Source organism: Felis catus, chromosome A2, assembly GCF_018350175.1.
Source record: "Felis catus isolate Fca126 chromosome A2, F.catus_Fca126_mat1.0, whole genome shotgun sequence".
Classification (NCBI taxonomy): domain Eukaryota; kingdom Metazoa; phylum Chordata; class Mammalia; order Carnivora; family Felidae; genus Felis; species Felis catus.
The window spans coordinates 64,977,651-65,001,936 of NC_058369.1; the positions used below are offsets into that span (position 1 = coordinate 64,977,651).

Below are 24,286 nucleotides of genomic sequence, written 5' to 3' on the forward strand. Positions count from 1 at the left end.
CTCCCACGTCACTCAGACGAGCAAACTTTTAGTGCTGTTCTCAGCTGCTCAAGCTAATGCATTGAATCCGGAATCTCTGATAATTATATCCATCTCAATAAATTCAGTCCAATCCTACACTCCTTCCATCCTGAGTCTACTTGGGATCTACTCCCGTATGTATCAGTTATAAGTCTTCTATTGCTGTGTAACAAATTACCACAAAATTTGTGACCTGAAACAACACCCATTTATTATCTCAGTTTTCTGTGGAGCGGGGGGGTTCTGAGCATGGCTCAGCTGGGTCCTCTGTGCGGGACTCGGCTTTAGCCAAGGTGTTAGCTGGGCTGGGCTCCATTCTGGAGTATGGAGTCCTCATCTTAGCTCACATGGCTGTTGGCAGAGTTCAATTCCTTGCAGTTGTACAATTGTGCTAGCTGATAGCAGAGGCTGCTCTCACTGTCCATGGCCCACAGCAGGTGCTTGCCTGTTGCTTCTCTCACAGGCCATCAGGGCACAGCAGCTCACTTCTCCAGGGCCAGCTGGAGAATCTGTTGCTCCAGTCAGATGGTAGAAAGTCTTACATAAGGTAATCATGCAAGCGACCACCCCACCTTTGACATCTTCTATTGTCTAAATTTGACTCATGGGTACTTCCCACACTCAAGACAGGAATATACAAGATGTAACAACTCACTGGGGGCAGGGCCCCCTAGGGTGTGTGTCTGTCACAGCATATGTATATCCCAGATATCTCCTGATATAAACTGGCTAGCTATTGAAATTCTTTTGCTATGAATGGTAGGTAACACTTGGTACCCAAACAAGCCTGGGCATTGTCAGGATTCAAGTTTAGGTATAGGTTCAGAAGCAATGAAAAATGATGATGGTTTTGGGAAGGAGGCAAGACAACTATTTTAGGAGAGACAATAGGTTCTTCAGACAAGAGAAAGACTAACCTTCTCAAGAAAAAAGGGCCCCTTGCATCAACAAAAGCAGCCCAGTACAATGTTGGCTTTGATGTGCCCAGCTTCAGCGGGATCTTCCATAGGCCCTCAGCTCCATTTTGAGGATCCTACTCTCCTTCCCAGTCAATGTCTTATCTCTAACCTGAGAAACACTTTTAGGTTGTGAATTCAAGCTCTTTGGTAATCCAGCCCACCATCTGATTAGAACTTGTCAGAAGTCTGTGTACCCGCAGGAAAAAGAGCTGCTTTCATGGCATAGATTTCTGGTTCTCCAAAGCCCTAAACTCATCATTTTTTCACCCAGTCTTTACACTTCATTGTCTTCATTAAAATGCATTATTTCCCCTGCTGCTTGGATGCCAAAGCCCTGTCTTCTACAGGCACTTGACCCTGGGTATAACAGATGTTGATTTAAATGATATTCTGCTACCGAAAACCATGAATTGCCACCAGCAACAGAGTCAATATTATCTCTACATCTGCAAGAAGACAGGTCTGTGGGAAGTGAGATGTCCAGGAAGCCTCCTCCTATGAACACTGAGCACTGGGTGGCATGCCTGAGGTCACCGGTGGCCTGCAGCAGGGTGAGACGCATGCAGGGCAGAAGAGAGTGGGGACAAGCTGAGCCATGGAGGCCTCTCTGCATTTTTTGTCATCACACTGGACCGTGATGACAGAACCCAACAGAACTCAACACAACGGCCCCGTGGATATAAAAATCTGACCCGTGTCAGCCCGTGTGTTCTGGGCCCCTGACTGCTAGGAGAGAGTGAACTGAAATCAGAAAGTGGAATATAACAGACAAGAAAGATAACCACAGGTTAGAACCAGATTCTAATCAAAGAACTTACACCAGTTTGAAGGTGGGAAGATCTCACTGTATCTTGTCCACTTGAATGGGTGACTAGGATGTGTTTCTCTTTTCTCTCTTTTCTGAATGGATATTTTAAACTAATTACTCACTTCCTTCTCACCCACTTTATATTGGGTAGGTTGGAGGCAAATGAACAGTCTACACCACAGGGGCCCTGGACCGCATGTAACCTTCTGTACATCTCCCCTGAGTCTGAATTTCAACCTGGATACTGTCACTGCCTGAGAGTTGGAGGCTGTACTACTGGGGGAAAGAATGAACATTTCATTGGAACCAGTCATGCGAAGGGAGTGTACCGATACAGACTAAAGAGGTGCTCTGTGTGAGATAAAGACTCTGACTCACTAACACCCATTCCAAGTATATGTCTTATATTCCTTTTCCTCTATTACTGAGAATAAAAGGTGAATGGATCTATTTTCCACTCCTTTATAGTGTCAGGGCCTTGTGACATTACTCCATTCAATATAACATAGAAGTCTTTAGAGGGTTTTCACTTTCCCCTTTCACTTCTGAATTGAAGGTCAATCAATGCCTAGAAGCACAACCCTGAGGGCAAAAGCTGTACTAGGGAAGGTGGGGCAGAGAAAAGACGAGGCTGGGGAGGATGTCACCGTGGGGCCACTGCACCAGCTCTAAACCAACCTTGCCCGATGTGAGAAAGGAAACCTCCAGACCAGGACTCTGTAACCCGCAGCAGAACCAAAACGAAACTGGCACACATCTTCCCACCTACCAGCTGTGTGAACTGGGAGAGTTACGTAACTGCTGTGACTCCTTTTTCTTGTCAATAAAAAGAGAATAAACAGTCACAGAGCTGGGCAAAGTAAATGTGAAAATCTATATGAAGGATTTCAGACAACACCTTTTACATAGTAAGTTGTAGATAAATAGCCATCGTCAGCAAGGGCAGCGGCACTGATAGATGAGAAAAGTACTCACCAGTACTCAGAATATGGGAAACGATTCCATATATCAAAATAATTTAAAAAGTGATGTCGGGGGGGCGTGGTGAAGTAGGTCCTCAGATAGATTACTGGTGGGACTGTAGATTGGTACATTTCTTTAGGAAATTGGCAAATGGTCCAGAGGATTAGACATCTCCAAACCCAGTATTCTACTTCTGGGTACGCAGCCTACAGAAGACTTCAAAATACCACAGAGCAGTAAGAAAGAAGACGTTAGCTCTAACGCTCTATAGAACAGTGCAACTTTGGAAAGCAATAGAAATGTCCACAAATTAGAAATACTTAACCACAGTAATTTCGCTAAAATGTATCAAATATTAATTAAAATTACGTTAATGAGGTGAATAAAATACTATGCAAAATACACCATAATTGTAAGGGAAATATGAGTATCTACGGCATGAATAAAAAATCACACAGAAATAAGAGATTTGCCACAACGTTAACAACACTGCTGATATCTGGGTTATGAAACTATAAGTGGTATTTCCCCCTCCTGTAATGAATACTCTATCAGTTAGGATATTTTCAACTGCAAGGTTACAGAAAATCTAACTTGCTTCGTTCGACACAAGGCGCCTTCTTCTCTCACACAACTGCGCAAGTCTAGGGCAGCCTGGGGTTCAGACACAAGGGCAGTGATTCGACATCATCGTGGGCACCTCCGCCCTATCCTCAGTGTGGGCTTTGTCCTGGAGCATGGGGTTTTCAACACAGCAGTTGCCCTAAAGAAGCCATGTGCTGACGGGTTCAAAAAAGGCTTGTTCTCTGGGCTAAACAAGCCTGGCGCTCTGTTGGGAAGATGGGCAGAAGTGAGTGGATATCAGAGAGGTGGGCACTAATGCCTTCTTCCAACCGCTACTGTTTTAATTTTTCAAAGTGTGTCTATTGCTTCCAAGATGTCAAAACTAATTTGTCTCACTGTAGAACATTTGGAAAAGAGGGTACCAAAAAACCTGCTGACATGATCCTATTACAGAAGACAACCGTTAACATTGGGTTCGTTTGAAAATTTGAAACAACACTACCTGGCGTTCTCTCCTATGGAACTAGCATAATTTATTCAACCACTTCTCTTGATGTTAACTTCATCGGTGGTAATTCCATTTTCATTCATATATAGAATGTGGATATTAACACCACTGGGCGTAATATTCCACCTGATTTCTAATTTACTTTCTTAAGGTAGTTTCCTTTAAAGGTAAAATTACTGGACCCAACTTGTTATAAGGCTCTTTTTACATGTTGCCAAACGAACACACAATTACACATTTACGGTAAGAAAAAAATCCGACGGATAAACTACAAAACGGGAATCGTATTTTCCCTAACTTCACAGATGGGTGTAAACATCACATTGCGTTAATATGAAAAAATGTTTTGTTAAAATTAAGGCATTATGTAAGTGGAAGATATTATTCTGATGCCAACAAAAATAAGGAACACTTGAAATTGGCCTCTCTCAGGGATCAGTTCGTCATTTTTACTGTACGCATTGTCATCGCTGAAAACAACTTCCAACACTCTGTGTTGTATGTTAATAGATGCAATGGTTCTGCTAAGTACGGAAATATTTATTCTCATAGGATGATTCCAGGACTCACACTCACTATTCTCCTATTGTCTACTCTTATCCCAGATCACCTTCTCTTCCTGACTGGATTCTGACCTCCAGTAAGAGCACCACCATTATAATTAGGGCTCTGCTCTGCTTCCCCAGGCTGACTAGCTACTGAGCTGGTATCGTTCATCCCTAGGAAACTGTGTCAGAAGTTAAATTCCTCAGCAGTTTTCAATCCTAGGGGAAAAAAAAATAACCCAAACTTAGGGAGTACAAGAGAAAATGTATTTCAGTTCATCTTACTACAGGATTAAGAAATCTGGAAAGCTTTAGGGAGCCGCGCTGCTTTTAGAGATGGTGAGTGAGGAGGTCTTTTACTAGGTACAAAAAACAGGTACTTTAACACGCATAACCTCCTCAACAGTGTAACGGCAAATATGTGACTTACTATACGAAAGAAGGCTTTAAAAAAAACAAAAACAAAAGGGTGCCTGGGTGGCTCGGTCGGTTGAGCGTCCAACTTCGGCTCAGGTCATGATCTCATGGTCTGTGGGTTCGAGCCCCACGTCAGGCTCTGTGCTGACAGCTCAGAGCCTGGAGCCTGCTTCTGATCCTGTGTCTCCCTCACTCTCTACCCCTCCCCCACTCTCACTTGTCTCACTCTCTCAAAAATAAATAAACGTAAAAAAAAATTAAAAAAAACCTCTAAAAACCATATGCAAACAATGATGTCATGATTATCAAAGTTACAAGGAATTAAAAAAAAATCACCAAGGCTAACAAAGAAATGTCATATGAATTCACTTCCCTTTGCACTGATGTGAGAATTCCAGGGTGCTGATTTGTCCAGGGGATGAGCAAACGAGAGACTGTCTAAGTGGTCAATTTTACAGTCAGGTAGAGCCCAGGTGTGAGAGACCTTTTCCCCGTCGATGTGCTGCCCGGCTGTGCCTACATCCAACCTGTGTGTTTGCCATTTACAAATGTTTATGTCTTCAGAAAGGAAGTATGAAGGAAAAGAACGGCATGTCTAAGAGCATAGACAGTGTTACAAATATAAATGGAACAATAATTAAAAAATTGAGAAACTACTAATTTCGTACGTTACTCATGTAACGTACTGGTACTTAAATCTTTAAATTTTGGGTAATCTTCCAAATTCAAATACAGCACCCCAGAGTGAGACAGAGTATGATGGTGTGGGGAGAAGTATCTGTGACAAAACAACTGTAATAATAAAGGAAATGAAATAAAAGATGTGATGACTGTTTGATACTTTTGCCTAGAGGTGTCCTCAGGGCAAGAACCTAGAGGTTCTCTTTCCACACTGTGAAAAGTTCAAAGGTTAACGTAGGCACATACGAGATGATTATTCCATTCTAAAATGTCAAAAAGGTAATTTAAAGGCCTTTATACTGAAAAGCTGAAGATCACCACACTGAACTTTATTAAAAACTCATGGTGTCGTTGGGACCTGGCCTTACACTACAGCGGTTAAAGTCTGCAATAATAAGATGCACAGGCCTTTTAAAAAGTGACCCTGAACTATGAAAGTTCAAACTAGAAGAAGGAACAGCTCACCAATTTAAATGTTCAAAGGAACGGAACGAGCTGGAACCAAACGATTATGGAAGAACATGGTGGCCTGAGATTAGTCAACACACAGTAAGTGCAGAATGGGCGATTTTAAAATAATCCTGAAGTATCTTTTGGGGTAACACCAATATAGCATATTTGGAACTATTTTTAAAAAGCAGCAATCCAAGAAACACTCTCAAGTCGTGTGTGGGATCGGCACCGATGGCTAAGGATCAGTGGGTGCTCCATTCATAGAGCATCTGGACATACGCTGTTTCAATGACAATGATGACACCAGATTTTGTAAAATCTAATATATTTAATTTTGGCATAATAGTGATTTATTATGTATTAATACTTCAAAAATATACTTTTGTGTTTAATAAACCACCAAAGAACTCAGAACAATGGCCCTATAAGCACGCTTTAGCTCCATACACCAGGCTGCTGTTGCACTGAAGGCAGTGAGTTCCATCACGGGGGTTATAAGATCCAGGACTGCAGATCACTGTGAATAAAGAATAAGTCAATAGGTAACAGTTTCCTCAAATGCCACATAAATTAATTTTACATGGAGGATACATTTTCAAAAAAGATTCTTTATTCCTTTTTATAACTCATGCTCCTTTGTAACTGTGGCAAAATACACGTAAGATAAAATTTACCATCTTAACCGTTCTTAGGTGTCCACTTCCATAGCGTGAAGTATATTCACCTTGTTGTACAACTTATTTCCAGAACTTTTTCATCTGGGAGGAACCGCCACTCTATCTCCATTAAGTATCTCTCCATCCCCCTTCCCACCAATAACCTCTGACAGCAACCATCTACTAGCTGTTTCTATTCAGACCACTCTAAATGCCTGCTACGAAAACTTGTAACTTTTCACTGTGATCCTGGCTTAGACTAAGACTACGAGCTCACACAATCTTACTCCTCACATAATGCTGAGTTCAGAAAGCTGGCGGGGTCATCTTGTGTGTGCTTCACCAGAAGCCAGGGAGGTGAAGACGGTCCATTTGCCAATGCATAAAGACAGCCCTGAACACGGGAAGGACCTGCAGCTTATTTCTAATAATCTCATGACCTCAACTCCTATTTGTCACTTGCTAAATGTTTAATCTGGGAAAAGTTACTAACTTAACGTGGTTCGATCATCCCTGTATATAATGAATATGTTGCCACAGCTGTCTCTGCACGGCAGGAAGTAAAGAATCTAACGGCAGAAAGAATCTAATGGCAAATACACTCTCTGTTATGGACTGACTCTGGGATTCTGGGTAAGCAGTTGATTCCTAGTTCTCGCTTCTTCATTTGTAAAACAGGCACAGTGACAACCAAGTCTATGCTGTGATGTGAGGACTGAAATCACATGACATAGATGAAAAAGCATCCAGAACACCGCAAGCCTTCAATAAATGCTCTGCCCTTGGTGGGACCGATGCTTTTCCTTACACTTCCATTTGAGGCAGGGGCATGAAGGTCATGTGATGCCAAGGACTCTCGTTGGGCTGGGGTCTTTGATTATCCTGTTCCTCCTTTTCCTATTGCAAATGTAGTCAGCCAAGGATTCACAAAGATGTTAACTGCACATCTAAAGTAAGGCGACTGGGGGGCTCAGTCAGCTGAGTGTCCGACCAGCTCAGGTCGTGATCTCGCAGCTCATGGGTTTGAGCCCCACGTCGGGATCTGTGTTGACAGCTCAGAGCCTGGAGCCTGCTTCGGATTCTGTGTCTCCCCCTCTCTCTGTCCCTCTACCCCTCAAGTGCTCTCTCTCTCCTTCAAAAATAAATAAACGTTAAAAAAATTTTTTTTAAAAATTGCATGTCTAAGGCATGGCTGTTATGGGCCATCAAAGAAGATTCTGTTTCTAGCACCATGATTCAGTAATGCAGGTCACTGTCTGGATCTGGGTCATATTACATTATTTAACCTTTTATCTTTCTTTCAAATAATATTCTTTCAAACTGGGAAATATCTTAACTGTTACTCAGATGAAGTGTTTTTCATTCTAGGTTCAGCAGATTTCCTCAAGTTTGAATTGATCTTTTATGTAAAAAATACCGGTTAGACCAAGTGAAATCGATTTTTGCTGTGGTCATAACAACAGTGTTTAAAGTGGTGATGTATAGGGTAAAACTGTAATGATGCGATGTTTTCCAAAGATGTGTGATCGCAGTACACTTTCTTCCAAAATGCATATTAATATTTCTTGACGCACAATATGGACATGCTGAGAAAAGTTATCAGTGTTAAGTCATTACACAGGGAGCAGAGAAAAGTGAATCTGCGGGCAGTCTTTACATACACTTTACACACAGGGTCACCAGCAGAGCAGACACTGGCATGAAACGGTCTAAACCCCAGTTTGAATACACATGATCTTCTAATAAATGTTCTCAGAATTAACAGATCTTCATGATGCCATATGTGCTGTAATACCTCGGAGAACTTGTCTGCAGCCCTCTCTCCTAAGGTCTATCCTAAAATGTCATGTTCCCTTTTATGTGGAATTCAGGAAAAATGCTAAAATGCTAGTTACATTTAAAGGAGAAGATTAGCAAAGTTGTCTTCTAGCTTTTAGTCTCACTGAGCAGAGTATTTCCTGGCTACGGGCATGAGAGCGACCTGACGAGATCCTGATTGTGTCACGAAGCGGGGTGGAGCATTGGTGATTAATCAGTACCAAAGTGCAAAGAGATGAGAGGTGGGGGACAAAACCTTCAGGGAATACTTCCTTAAGAAGGGAAATAACCAACCAGAATACAAAACGTATGCTACATGTGATATCAAAATTAAGAACTTAATTACAAAAATCATAGAAGTAATGAGCCAAATAACAAAACTGGGGGCACAGTTGTAGATAAATAACCAATAGAATACTATTCAGAATATACAAAGAATTTGTACAAATCAATGGGGAAAGGACAGAAAACCAATTTAAAAATAGGAAAAAAAGAAAATATACATGTCAATTTGACTGAGCCACCAAAAAAAAGCACTCAAAGAAAGTTAAGAATTTGGGAAATGTGGGGTGCCTGGCTGGTTCAGTCAGTATAGCATCTGACCCTTGACCTCAGGGTCGTGAGTTCGAGCCCCATGGTTGGGCGTGGAGCCTACTTCATTCAAACAAAAGAAAGAATTTGGGAAATGTGAATAAGCATCAAACTAATATACTGAGAGTGACTTCAGCAAGATGACAGCTCAAGTGACTTCAGCAAGATGACGGCTCCAGGCCCCCAGGCTCCCAAGGAAATGCTAAACAAACTACAAGAGACTGGCTAAAACAACCTTGTAGCAGCTTTGGAAAGTAGTCAGAGACCAACAGCAACCAGATGAACATCCCATCAAGAAGGCAGGCTCAACATGGTGGAAAATTTGTGGCACTTCTGCTCGCCCTTGCCCCAGAGCTCCTCCCCCATGCAGACTCAAAGGGGAGGCCAGGCTGCCTCCAGGGGAGCAGCAGCCAGTGCTCCCTTCCAGCCCACAAACCAGAGGGCAGGGCAGACCGGACTGGCCACCTGTCTGACGGCCACCCGAGGGACTGGTCTCAGCGCTGCTTGTTTCAGACGTAGGGCAAATCTCTGGCCCGGAACAGCCCCGGGCACATTCTGAGAACCGCAAAGTGATTACAGACCCACAGACACCTGGGACAAGAGACTGGTGACTGAGGACTACACAGAGAACACCCAAGGGCCACAGGAGGAGCGGGGTGCAGACTCTTAGGGAAATGAAGATGTTTAAAAATAGAAAGGTATAATAAGAAAGGGAAGAAAGAAAGAAAGAAAGAAAGAAAGAAAGAAAGAAAGAAAGAAAAGTTAAATAAATAAATAAATAAATAAATGCAGCCAAGTATACAGAAGAATCAGAAGAAAGCACACAGGACCAAACATGAAAAAGTGTTCAATCTTTTCAATAACTGTTAGAGAAATGCCAGTCAAAACAAGAATATGGTATCACTTCATTCATACCCATCAGAATGGACACTATCAAAACAACAACAACAACAACAACAGGGAGGAGGAGGAGAAGAAGAAGAAGAAAAGGACAAGTGGTGGCAAAGATGCAAAGCCACCGGAGGCCTCGTACCATCGGTGGGAATGTGAGAAGTCGCCGCTGCGATGGGAGGGGATGTCCTACGCCTTTGTTCACTGCAGTTATTACCACAGCCAAGAGGTGAACACAATCTACGCATCCCTCATTGGCTAGATGGAGAAAGAAAATGTGGCATACACACATACTGGAATATTACTCAGCTTAAAAAACATAAATCCTGTGATGTGCTACAATATGGATGAATCCTGAGAATACTATGCTAAGTGAAATGAAGCCAGTTACACAAAGACAGTGCATAATCCCACGTACAAGAAGCATTTTTTTTTTAAGTTTAATTATTTATTGAGAGAGAGAGAGAGAGAGAGAGAGAGAGTGAGAGTGCACAAGCTGGGGAGGGGCACAGAGAGGGAGAGACAGAATCCCAAGCAGTCTCCACGCTGTCAGCACAGAGCCCGATGTGGGGCTTGAACTCACCAACTGTGAGATCGTGACCTGAGCTGAGCTCAAGAGTCAGACGCTTAACCAACTGAGCCGCCCGGGTGCCCCAAGAAGTATTTAAAAATATCAAACTCCAGAAACAAAAAGAGCTGTGGTTTCCAGGAGCCGAGGGGAGGAAGAAATAGAAGTTGTTCAAAAGGTATGCACTTCCAGCTGATGAAAAAGTTCTAGACATCTGTTGCACAACGATGTAAAGTTAAGACCACTGAACTGTATACTTAAAAATGGCTAAAGTAGTTGATTTTATGTTATGTGCTTTTTAACCAGAATTAAAAAATAAAAAATACAACAAAACATAAGAAAACAAAAATCTCCAAGCAAATTAGAGGCCAAGTCCCCATGCCTTCACAGGTGAATTCTACCAAATTCTAAAAAAAAACAAAAAACAAAAAAATAAAACACAACATGAACCCCAATCTTTCTCAAACGCTTCCAGAAAACTGAAGATGAGGAACAACATCTAAACTCATTCTGTAAGGCCAGAATTGCCATCTCGCTAAAGCCAAAGACGGTACGTGAGAACAAACGAAAGGCCAATATGCCTTATGAATACGGATGGAAGTCCTCAACAAAATACTAAACCAAATTTAACAGCATATTAAAAGGATTATATTATATGTCATGGTCACTTAGGACTTACTCCTAAAATGTAATGACAGTTCAATATGTGAAAACCAATGCAATACATCACATTAACAGACTGATAAGGGGAAAACCCCATACAATCATCTCAACTGATGCACACAAAGCATTTGGCAAAATCCACCATCACGCTATGGTGAAAACTCTAAGCAAATTTCAATTATGTAGTGGAGTGTTATCAGCCATAGTTACTACGTGATATGTTAGATCCTTAGACTTTATCCATCTTCTAGCTGAAGGTTTGATCCTAAGAAAGTAGGACTTAAATGCTCTCCCCAAAACTAAATAAAATAAAATAAAAGATAACTATGTGAGGTGATGGGGGTGCCAGTTAACTAGATGGGGGAAATCCTCTCAAATGCATACCAAACCATCACAGGGTACACCGTGAGCATCTTACAGTTTTGTCCATTCTACCTCAACAGGGAAGACAGATGCCACAGGAACATACGTGAAGGAACAGAAGGCAAAGTTGCCAAATAAAAAGGAGTTCTGCAGTGAGTCAAATTTGGTTTCAAATTCGAATTTTTCACTTAATATCTTTATGAACGCATGCAAGTACCCTAAGATTGCCAGGATTCAAATTCCCTGATTACAAAATTAGGATACTTCCTACATCAAAGGGATGTATGATGCTTAAGAAAACAGTGGCCAGACTCTCAGCAAAGCTTCAGCTATTATCATGAAGAAATCAATAAAATGTGTATTTCTGTGACTGTGCCTGAAACACAGTCAACACTCAGTATCATATGCACAGAACTCAGTCTTGTGTTCTTTCCATTCCTGAGTGCTGGGAGCAAGTCTGTATCATCCGTCTGGCCCTAACCACGTTCAGTCATTGTTACTTATATTTTCATATGTTTAGATTTATACCCAATTAGAGGATACATTCCTTAAAAGCTAAAACTGTGTTGTGTTCTCGATAATTCCCTCTCACATCATGAGAGGGTGGTGGTGAATAGTAGAGTAGAACCATGTTTGGCGGTGGGTAGAATAGATACTTATGTAATGTTTAAAAAAAAAAGAGGAATAAAATGGATTTTCCTCAACCTGATAAAGGGCCTTCATGAAAACCCACAGCCAATATCATAATCATAAAAGACTGTGAGCTTTTCCCCTAAGATCAGGAAAAAGATAAGAAAGACTACTATCTCTCCTTCTTTTAATACAATATTGGAAGTCTTACCCAGAGCAGGAAGGCAAAAAAAAAAAAAAAAAAGCAAATTCAAATTGGAAAGGGGAAGTAATGTTAGCCTGTCAACAGACAGTATGATCTTATATGCAAAAAAAATCTAAAGAATCCACCAACTCCCCCCCCAATTTACCTGATAAACAAATTCACCCAAGTTATGAGAGACAAAATTGACATGCAAAAATCAATTGTGTTTCTAACAATGAACAATCCAAAAAGGAAATAAAGAAAACAGTCCTGTTCACAATAAAAATAAAATAAAAATAAAATATTTAGGAATAAACTGAACTGACAAAGCATAATGCTTGTATACCAAAAACTACTAAAAATTACCTAAAGAAATCAAAAAAGACACAAATAAATGACAAGACACCCCCTGTTCATGGGCGGGAACATTTACTATTGTTAAGCTGTCAATACTACTGCAAACCATTCATGGATTCTATGCAAATTCTATTGAACTCCCAGGGACAATGTTTTCAGAAAAAGAAAAATCCATCCTAAAATTCACTGAAACCTCAAGGGAGCAAGAATAGCCAAAACGATTTTGAAAAAAAGAAGAACAAAGTTGGAAATCTCACACTTGAGGATTTTAATCCTACGATAATAAAAATGGTGTGGTCCTGGCATAAAGACAGAGCGAGAGACAATAAAGTAGAGAGCCAAGAAAAAAACTCTCAAATGATTTGGACAAAGGTACCAAGATCATTCAAATGAGGAAAGAACAGTCATTTCAACCAAGAGTAGCAGGTAAGCCCATATCCACATGAAAATGAAGGAGGCTGGACTCTGACCTTACACCTTACATAAAACTTAGCTTAAAAAGATCAAAGATCTAAAAAGAAGAGATGAAACTGTAAACCTCTTGGAAGAACACACAGGAAAAAAGCTTCATGACATTATGTTTTTCAATGATTTGTTTATATAACACCAAAAGCAAGTATGTACAAAAAAAAACCAGATAAATTATTTGCAAAGTATATATCAGACAAGGAGGTTACTACCCCAATAATAAAAACAAAGAACTCCTATAACTCAACCACAAAAATTAACCCAATTAAAAAATGGGCAAAAGCTTTGAGGAGCCATCTCTCCTAACAAGACACACAAATAACTAACGAATACATGAAAAGATGCTCAACATCACTAACCACCAAGGAAATGCAAATTAACACCACAATGACACACCACTTCACACACATGAGGATGGCGAGTTATTAGACAAAACAAAAAGGTAAAATAACAAATGTTGGCCAAGAGGTAGAGAAACTGTAAGCCTTGTGCTTTGTTGGTGGGCATGTAAAATGGTGTAGTCTCTGTGTAAAACAATATGGCAGTTCCTCCAAAAATTAAAAACCAATGATCCAGTGATTCCACTTCTGGGTATAAGTAGGTGGAATGAAGGTGCGTGCCTCTCTTGAAACGTGTATGTTGAGACCCAACTCCCAGTGTGGCTCTATTTAGAGATGGGGCCTCTAAGGAAGTAATTAAGCTTAAATGAGGTCGCAAGAGTGGGACCCTGATCTGACAGTTAGTGTCCTTATAAGAAGAGATAGCAGAGTGCTTGCTCTCTTTCTGCACACATGACATAATGAGAAGGTGGCATGTTATGCCATCTGCAAGCCACGAAGAAAGCACTCGCCAGAAATGGAATCAGCCAAAAGGTTACACTTGGACTTCTAGACTTGAAAATTGTGTGTGTGGAGGGGGGGAAATGTACCGTTTAAGCCATCCAGTCTACGGGATTTCATTTTGGAAGCCCAAACTAACATAGAACTAACGTATCCAAAAGAACTCAAAGAGTTAATCTGTACATGCATGGTTCACTACAGCATTATTCACAAGAGCCTAGAGGTGGAAACAACCCAAATTTCCATTGACAGATGAGTGGATAAAGAAAATGTGGTTACATACATATGGATACAGAAGATGTGGTGTAAGTCATGAGAACAAAAGGCACAGCACAGGGAATACAGTCAATGATACTGTGATAGCTTTGTGAAGGGACAGACGGTAGCTACACTCGTGGTAAACACAGCATAGTGCATAAACTTGCCAAACCACTATGCTGTACAGCTGAAACTAATGTCGCATGTGTGTCCACTATGCTGAAATAAAAAAATTGTAAAATTAAAAGAAGAAAAAAAGATGCGGTACATAAGTGTTAGGTGAACTAATGTGAACCAATGTGGGAACGTGAAACCAAGAAAAGTAACGTGGAAGGGGATGGGGTTGTGTCCTGGTCACCTACCACACATTTTAGGGAATGGGAATGTGGTCCATCATACCAGGGAATCCTGTTCAGTCTTAAAGAGAAAGGAAATTCTGACATATGCTACAACACAGAAGCTAAGTGAAACATGCCAATCGCAAAAGGACAAATACTTGTATAATCCCATTTATACGAGGTACCCATTGTAGGCAAATTTATAGAGACAGAAAGCAGAATGGTGACTGTCAGGGACTAAAGGAAGAAGGGAATGGGGACTTATCATTTAATAGGTACAGAATTTCAGATGAAGATTAAAAAAGTTCTAAAGATGGATGGTGCTGATGGTTATACAACAATGTAAATGTACCTAGTGCCACTAAATTGTACATTTAAATATGCTTAAAAGATTAAATTATTTTATGTATATTCTACCACAATTTAAAAAAAAATGTGATGCAAGACATAAGGGTCATCAGATTGCAAATATTTAAGGCGTGATTATGCCAAGAACTGCACACAGGATTTGTCCCACACTGCTGTTGTAAAAAAGTGTTAATTAACACACCAAATGTGGAAAAGACACGGATATATTTTAACGAATTACATATCTATTGATCCAGTATTAGGTAAACACTTTGAAGAATCTTGGATACTAGGCTATATGCACAAAGCTATTCATAACAGCATTGTTCTTCCTGGCAAGAAAACTCAGAAGTATGAACCCATTTTAAACAATAAAACAGATATATACACCTTTTTATATTCACATAATAGAATATTATATGGAAATAAAAAAATTTTAAGTAGTGTTATAACCACAAAAAATATGGATGAATCTCACAAACACAGTCTACAAAATGTGAATCAGTTAAAACAGGTTACCATTAGAGAGATTCCCAGGCTGGATTTTTAAAAGTCCTATCTTATGCTACTAAAGCAAAAATATAAATATTAACCAAATTAATTTATATCAGCTGTAACTCAAAACCTCAACCACAATTTTATTTTATTTAACTTGACAATTTAAAACTGGTAGCATTTATAAAGAATAAATCAAGTGGTTTGTCCTCTCTAGACATCAAGACGTTTAATAGGAATTACAGCAGATCGGTACAACACAAGAGAGAACCCTTTAAAAGACATGTATAAGGCATGTACCCTTATTTTTAGATCTGAGGGTAAAGAAAAAACTTTGACATTAATGAAATAAATTATTAGAAAAATAATTTTATCATGACTGTGAGTAAGCAATGAGACTTAGACTATGTTAGACAAACAAAAAACATGCACCAAAAACAATGTCCACAATGTTAAAAAAAAAAACAGGTGGTTAGAATTCCAAATCTAGACTGTACTAAATTCACACATCTGCAGTAAGAGTTGATAAAGTCTGGAAAAAGCAGCACACTATTGGACAGCCCTGAAGAGGTGGCAAAGGCGGGCAGATACCGAAGGCACGCTAACTCCTGAAAGAAGAGAACTGTACCGCGTAAAGCTGTTCTAGATTTCTGCGGCGGGCAGTTGTCAGTCCATGCGGCCCACGGGTAGATAAAACTGAAGCAGCAGTCCAGTCTTAACTGGTTTCAAAAAGTAAAAGGACAGGCTTTTAGGCCACTAGAAGACATGGAAAGTAACAGGAGAAATTCAGTGAACAGCGTCAGGGGCTCTAAAATCTGCATGTAAACTCCACCCAGATAACTGGCTAATGTATGACCTTCACATGTATCCGTGATATTGCACGCTCAGCAAAAGCAAGAGTCGGAAGGCTGAACAAACCGAGAAGATGATGCCTACGGTGGGGGAGAGAGTTTAGATTTTGAATCTGGCGTATCGCTTAAACACAAATCAACAATCTTCAGAAGAAAAATAAATCAGAAGACTCTATACAGCACTACCCATCAAGTTTAGTGTATCATAAACATTATTAGATTTTCAAAGACCTGGAAAACTGTGACTTATCGTCAAGAGGAAAAAGATCAGTAGAAACAGATCCAAAATAACACAGATGTGGTTATCAGACATGAAGACTTCAAAGCAGCTAGCACAGATGTATTCACGGACATAAAGGAATACACTGTCATAATAAGTGAGCAGACTGGAAAACTGCATCAGAGAAATGGAAGCTCTAAAGCATATAAAAGAAAATTCTAGATTCCCAAACTGAAATACTAACAACAAAACAAAACAAAACAAACCTGGATATGTTTAACAGCAAAATAACAACAAAAGTAGAATACGTCAGTAAATACGAAGACATACCAACAGGAACTGCCCATTCTATAGAATAAAGAGACACAAAAGTTTCAAAAAATGAATACAGTGACATCAGCAAAAATACAGGTAGCCCCAAAAGGTTGTCCCAACCAAAACGACCTGAAAAAAAATCAAACAAAAACTCTCAGAGTTAACGTTGAAAGAACTCTGGAAAACAATCAACATACTGGAAACAGGAAGTAATATGGCAGAAATAAATCTTTTCCTGTCAGTAATTACTTTCAATGTAAATGGATTCTATTCCACTATCAGAAGACTGAGATTGACAGAATGAATAAATAAAACATGATATAACTTTATGCAATCTGGAGAAGACTCACTTTTGATCAAAAGAAACAAACAGGTTGAAAGTAAAAGGATGAAAAAAGATATTCCATGAAAATAGTAATGAGAAGAGAGTTGCATGGCTATACTAGTATCACACTAAATAGAAGACTCAAAACCTGTTATAAGAGAAAAAGAAGGAAACTATATACTTATAAAAGGGTCAATTCTCCAAGATATAACAATTATAAAAATATATACAACAAACAATAGGCACACAAAATATATAAAGCAAACAAAGAATTAAGGGAGAAGTTGACAGCTCTACGGTTTAATAATTAGAGATTTCATTACCTCACTTCAAATAATGGATAGAGTTTTTAGACAGAAGATCAGCAGAGGGCTTATAGCACAATAAGCCAATTAAACCTAATGGATATACAAAAACACTCCACTCACAGTGATAGATACCCATTTTTCTCAAGTGCACATGGAATATTTTCTAGCATAGAGAATATTTTAGGCCATAACACAGACCTTAAAAGACTGGCGTACAAATCATCTTATTACAATCGCAACAGAATGAGGCCAGAAATCTGTAACATGAAGAAAAGTGGAAAGTTCGCACACACATATGTGGAAATTAACACCCTATTAATAGACCAATGGGATAAAGAATACATTGAAAGGGACACTGGAAATGCAAGGTTGTTTCAACATTAGGAGATCAATCAATGCAAATTGCTATACTCGCGTAAGAAAGGAAAAAAACCATGATTATTTCAAAGGCTGCAGATAAAATATAGGACAAAATTCACTAACGACTCACGATCAAGACTCACGATCAAGAGGGGTCACTGAGAGGCTGGGGCACGTTCATGAACGGAGCAGTAATGAGAGATCCAAACACCAGTGTTCCACAGCTTTCATCTGTCATGTCGGCCACTGCGGAGGAGGTGGGTGCAGCCATGAAGGCAAGGCCACACAAGGTGGATGGGAGAGGCTGTCTCAAGAGGAGATTCTCAAAGATCTGGGCCCCACTTCACTGTGAAAAAGAGTTTGTTGGTGCCATTAAAGAAGACACTGAAGAATGTCATCTAAGAGAGTATGTGGAACAGTAAGGGGAAACTGAAGTGACTGAAATCCTGACTGCCTGAGGCAGTGGCAAGAAGAGAGGCTTTGCTTTTGTTAACATTAGATGACTCTGACTTCAGGAACAGCATGCAGTGGAGTGCCTGGGGGGCTTAGTTGGCTCAGGTCGCAATCGATCTCACGGTTCAGGAGACAAGCTTATCATTCGATGTGAATGGCCACAACTGTGAAGTAAAGGAAAGTCCTATCTAAGTAAAAGATGCCAGATGGATGTGGCTCTGGAAACTTTGGTGGTGGTCACAGAGGAAACTGCAGTAAGCGTGGTGGTGGATATGGAAGCAGTGGGGGTGGCGTGAATGGACACAGTGATGATGGAAGCAATTCTGGAGATGAGGGAAACTACAGTGGTGTCAACTACAACAATCAATCTTCTAATTGTGGACCCAAGAAATGAGGGAATTTTGGAGGCAGAGGCCCTGGCCCCTATGGTGGTCGAGGCCGGTACTGTGCCAAACCTCGAAGCCAAGGTGGCTGTGGTGGTTCCAGCAGGAACTGTAGCTATGACAGTGGCAGAAGATTTTAATTCATGTCAGAAAATAAAGCTGAGCAGGAGAGGAGAGACAGAAGCGACAGGGAAGTCACAGGTTACATGATATGTGTGAACTCAGTCACGCACAGTGGTGGTGGGGCCCAGCTGCTACAAAGAAGACATGTTTTAGACAATACTCATGTGCATGGACAAAAGTCTCGAGGGCTGTATTTGCAACTAATTGTACAACAGGTTATTTTAGTTTCTTAAACAAATTTTTTTTTCATGTTTGTTTATTTTTGAGAGAGAGAGAAAGAGCATGAGCAGGAAGGAGACACAGAATCCGAAGCAGGCTCCAGGCTCTGAGCTGTCAGCACAGAGCCTGATGCGGGGCTCGAACCCAGGAACCGTGAGATCATGACCTGAGCTGATTGAAGTTGGACGCTTAACCAACTGAGCCACCGAGGCACCCCTTTAGTTTCTGTTCTATGGAGGGTGTAAAGCATTCCAACAGAGGGTTTCAGTGTAGATTTTTTTTCTGCACTCACGTTGTCGATTGTTAAATGTAATAGTCTGATCATGATGCTGAATGAGTGTGTCTTTTTAAAAATGTGCTGTATAAACTTAGTCTACTCTGAAGCCATTTTGGTAAACTATCCCAACAATGTGAAGTTAGAATTCCTTCGAGGTCATTCCAGGTTCCATTCAAAATTTATTTACCACCTGCTCAGGCACAGAAGCCATGGTCTCCAGAAACTTTGGTACATGTGAGCTGACATTTACTGTTGTGACCTGCAGTTCACTATTAAAAGGATCACCCAAGCGCAGTCACAGAATTTACTTGGTTGTTTTTGGCATATCTTATGTCATATATCTGAATTGAATGATGGTATCAGATAAAATTATAAATGGGAATGAAGCCTGTGCATCATATATCATGTGTAATCAGTAAATGCCTTAATATCCTCTTAAAAAAAATCAACTGCACTCTTATAAGCTAACTGGAAAATAAGTCATTAAAAAAATTCCATTTACAGTAGAGCAAGAAAACCCTTTAACATCCTTAAGAATAAATCTGAGAACTACAAAACATCCTTGAGACAAATTTAAAATAATTTACACAGATGGAGAATAACCGTGTTCACTGTCAGGAAGACTGAGTATGTTTGAGATGATTAATTATTATCAGTTTTGTCTCCAGAATAAATACAATCTATTCAGACTACAGCAGGCTTGTTTGCAGAAACTGGCATCCTAATTCTAAAATGTACACAGTAATTCACAAAACAGAATAACCAAAGAAATGTTTAAAATGTAATACAATCGTTACTATGAAAGTACAGCCACCGACACTTTGGTATTGGTGAAATAATAGATGTGTGGATGAACGGAGCAAAACCGAGCCTATACGAGCATCGTCAGTTGAATTTTGATAGAGGCGCCAAGGAATTTTAATGGAGGAAGAAAAGTCTTCAGTAAATGGTGCTGGATCACCAGGATGGGATGAATGATCATCAACCCTTACCTCATATTAAACACAAAAATGAACTCAAAATGGACCATGGACCTAGATGTACAACCCAAAGTACGAAACAAAAAGCCCAGGAGAAAATCTTTGTGGTCTTTGAATATGAAAAGGTTTATTAAGACACATGAGCCATACGATAAAAATGAGTTAGCTGGACTTCAACATTTTTCTTTGAAAACGGAAATGCAGGCCAGTCTGGGACGACACATTCGTGGCACATACAGGTTCCCCTCTATCTGAAAGCAGGGCATTCCTATGAAACATTCTGGAATGCCGTAAATGGTGTCAAGCAAAGAAGCAACTACCACTTCTTTAGAAGTGGAAATCCCCTCAAGTTTCTTCAGTTAGTGAAAACGGTTTCTAAGGTAGGCCGTTACTAAAAACCAAGTGGCATAAAGTGAAGTTTCAGACAGCGGAGAAAACCTGTATATTGGAACATGACTTTTGTCTATACTGTATTAAGAACTCTTACAACTCAGTAAGACAAGAACCAGCTTAAAAAATGGGAAAGGTAATATTTGAGCAGACACTGTACAAACAAAATACCAATATCCAATGGGAACTTGAAAGTATCTTTTTAAAAGGAATCTGAAAATTAAAACCACAATGAGATACCACTACACACACACACACACACACACGCACATGCACACGCACACACCCATACTGGAATTGCTAAAATGAAAAGAGTAACCATACTCTGCTTTGGAAGGATTTAGAATAACTGGAACTCCCCAACTTTGCTGGTAGAACATGAAATTGTAGAGCCACTTAAGAAAATAATTTGGCTTTTTTTTTTTATAAAGTTAAACATACACTTACCATGACCCAGTAATCGCAGTCATACGTATTTTCCCAGGAGAACTGAAAACATATGTCCACACAAAGACTTGTACAGGAATTTTCATAGCAGCTTTATTTGTAATGGCCTAAAACTGGAAACAACCCAAATGTCCATCATCAGGTGAATGGATAAACAAAATGTGGTATATCCATACAAGGGATACTACTCAGCAATAAAGAACAAACCATTAAGACATGCAATACTACTGATGAATCTCAAAATCGTTATGCTGAGTGAAAAGTATTCTGACAAACATTACATACTGCACGATTCCATTTATAGAAAGCTATAAAAATGCATGCTAATTAATACACAGTGACACAAGGCATATCAGTGTTTGTTTCAGAATGAATGTTGAAGCACTCTCAATTACAAAAAGGCAGAAGAAGAATTTAGGGTTATGGCGAAAACCTTTTTCTGGACTGTAGTGATAGTTTCATGGATGCATGCATGTCCAAGTTATTAAATTGTATGATTTCAAAATGAGAAGTTAATTCTAAGTCAATGTTGAGCCCAAACAAAACAAGTCACAGAGGTTAAGGTAAGACAACGTGTATTTCGTGATTACCATGCAAACCAATAGTATCTATGGTTACTGATTACCTCAATAAAGTGAAAAGTAAAACATCCTGAAGTGGGATAAAAAATACCAGATTCTGAGAACAGATATATCAAGGCAGAAAGGAAAGACGATGGACTATGGAGGCCTCGTTTATAGGAGGATTCAGCTGTTTCATATTTAAATTGCTTCAAATCTTAGAATATGAAATAAGCGACAATATAAAACCTGTTTTGAATAGATTTACTTGTTTACTTGTTGCAATGATACATGTGCGTACTTGTTTGCAGTATCATTTTATAGGCTTCTAGATGTTTGAAATACACCATTATATCATTATAAGAAAAAGATCTGTTTCCAAACAGCCATAATAATTCTCTGCCCCCCCCCCAAAGCAAAACCAAACAAATAAAAATAAACCTCCAGGTACAGATAGCTTCAATGAAGAATTAAACATTTGAAGAGAAAATGACATAAATTTTACAAACTATTTAGACAAAGCAAGAAGAGGAAATGATTGCAACTCATTTTTAAAACCTGCAGTGCCCTACTACTAAACTTTTACGAGTATTTACAAAACTACAGACCAAAGTCCCTCATGAATATAGATACAAATATCCGTAACAGTAAGCATATAAAACCCAGAGATAACCAGAAATGGTAAATGATGCTCACACATAGTTTACATTAGGTGAGCTTATGCAAGGTCAGTTCAACATCTATGTATCCATCGATTCATCATAAAATATGATAACAGATAAAAACCATATGATTATCTCAACAGTGTGTATAAAAATCGTGACAAAATTCAATCACATTCATAATCAAAATTGAAATAAACAGGGAATGGAAGAGAATTTCCTTCATCCAGCCATGGCACCTCTGAAAAACCTCTAACTAGTATCCCACTGAACTGGGAAAGCCTGTGGACTGTGACAAGGGAACAGGAAAAAGATGCCAACTCTCACCACTTCTGTTGCGCGCTTTTCCAAACATGCCAGCCAGACTAACGGGGCAATACAAACAGAGGGGGTGGGAACTGTAAATAAAAAGTGAAAGTGTCTTTATTCCCATGTGACATGATCAGGTATGAAAAAAATCCTCAAAAATAAAAAAGAAACTCTTAGCACAGTAGCAGTGTTTGGCAAGGCCACACTATATGAAGTCAATACTTCTACAAGAAAATAGGAAAAACTCTTCATGAAATTGGGGTAAGCAGAAACTTCTTGAACACAATTATCTTTGGGCCATTAAGAAAAATACTGAGAAACTTAGTTTTGTCAAAATTAAAACTTCTGGTATTTGAAAGACACCGGTAAGAAAGTCCAAAGAGAAAACACACGGACGTATTTCCAGAATATATGAATAAACCTTCATACGCCAATGTTCACTAGAAAAATAACTTGACAAAAGGGTAGAGGAAAATATTTGAACAACAACTCACAAAAGAATATGTCTGCGTGCTCAAACGGAACACGAGAAGGTACTTGGTATCAGCTGTAAGGTAACCGTATATTGTACTACAAATGGCAGAGTACTATACTCTGGTTGAGACGGTTAAAATTTTTAAAATGGACAATATCAAGACAGCAAGAATGTGAAACAAGCAGAAATCTCATACATTGCTGGCGGGTGTGAAAATCATCCAACCAATACTCTTTAAACTTTGGGAGTTGGTTAACGGGTTAAACGTATCTTACCATATCCCCCTACACCTTAACTCTTACATGTTCACCCAAGAGAGATGAAAATGTAGCTCCACACAAAAACTCACACAGAGATGTACTTACAAGTTTTATTCACAATAGCCAAAACTAGAAACAACCCAAATGCCTATGAAAAGTTGAATGGATAAATAGTTATCTTTAACAAGTAGGTGTGAGTGGTTATGAAGTGGCATTAAGGGAACAATTTGGGGCAACAGAACTTTCTGTATCCTCCGAGTGGCACTGGTTAAATGGATGAAAACACTTATCAGAACTCACTGGACTGTATAATTAGTATGTCTGCATTTAAAATTAAAATGTGTGCATTAATGACACTTTCATAAAGTTGATTAAAGAAATATTTTCCCACAAATAAAGCTCCTAGCCCAAATGGTTTCCTTGGTGAATTCAATAAAATACTTAAGGGAAAAAAATACTATTATTACATATATACACATGAACATATGTATCATACACATATACATAATACCCATACATGGATTTTTTTAAATACAGCAGAAGAAAGAACATCGCCAACTTGTTTTTTCATGGCTGGAATATTCATGATCCTAAAACTGAGAAAGAAATTATAATAAAATGCATAATATAAATAACACCATTCCTTAAAATATGAGCATGTTAAATCCGACAATATATAATGATGATGTGGAGTCTGTCCAAAGAATGTAAGGCTCAATAAATATTTTTAAAGATTAAGTATAATTTTGTTTTAGTTTAATAAATGCAGAAAAGCAGTAGACAAAATCCAACTCTCATCCGTAATAAAATAGCTCATAAACTAAGAATAAATAGGAATTTCTTGGTCCGATAAAGGACATATAAAAACAAACACAGCTAGCATTATACTTCAAGGTGAAATATGGCATGTTTTCCCCTTAAGATTAGAAAAAAGATAAGCATATTTTTTCTCATAATTTATATTAAATATTTACTTAAGGCCC

The 24,286-nt window shown here is 39.2% G+C and overlaps 1 protein-coding gene across 3 annotated transcripts in view; it reads right to left on the reverse strand.

Moving 5' to 3' along the window:
* Nucleotides 1–6,227: 6,227 nt before the first annotated feature.
* The window catches only part of ZPBP (zona pellucida binding protein), a 112,250-nt gene continuing 94,191 nt past the window's right edge, over nucleotides 6,228–24,286 (reverse strand). For 2 of the 3 annotated variants that reach the window (XM_023250153.2, XM_006929088.5), the window contains one exon: nucleotides 6,228–6,436. In XM_023250153.2, the coding sequence (XP_023105921.2) occupies nucleotides 6,342–6,436 (95 nt within the window). In that variant the 3' untranslated portion in view covers nucleotides 6,228–6,341. Of the gene's footprint in view, nucleotides 6,437–21,037; nucleotides 21,151–24,286 lie in introns of all 3 variants that reach the window. The other variant, XR_006594055.1, reaches the window with a different exon arrangement.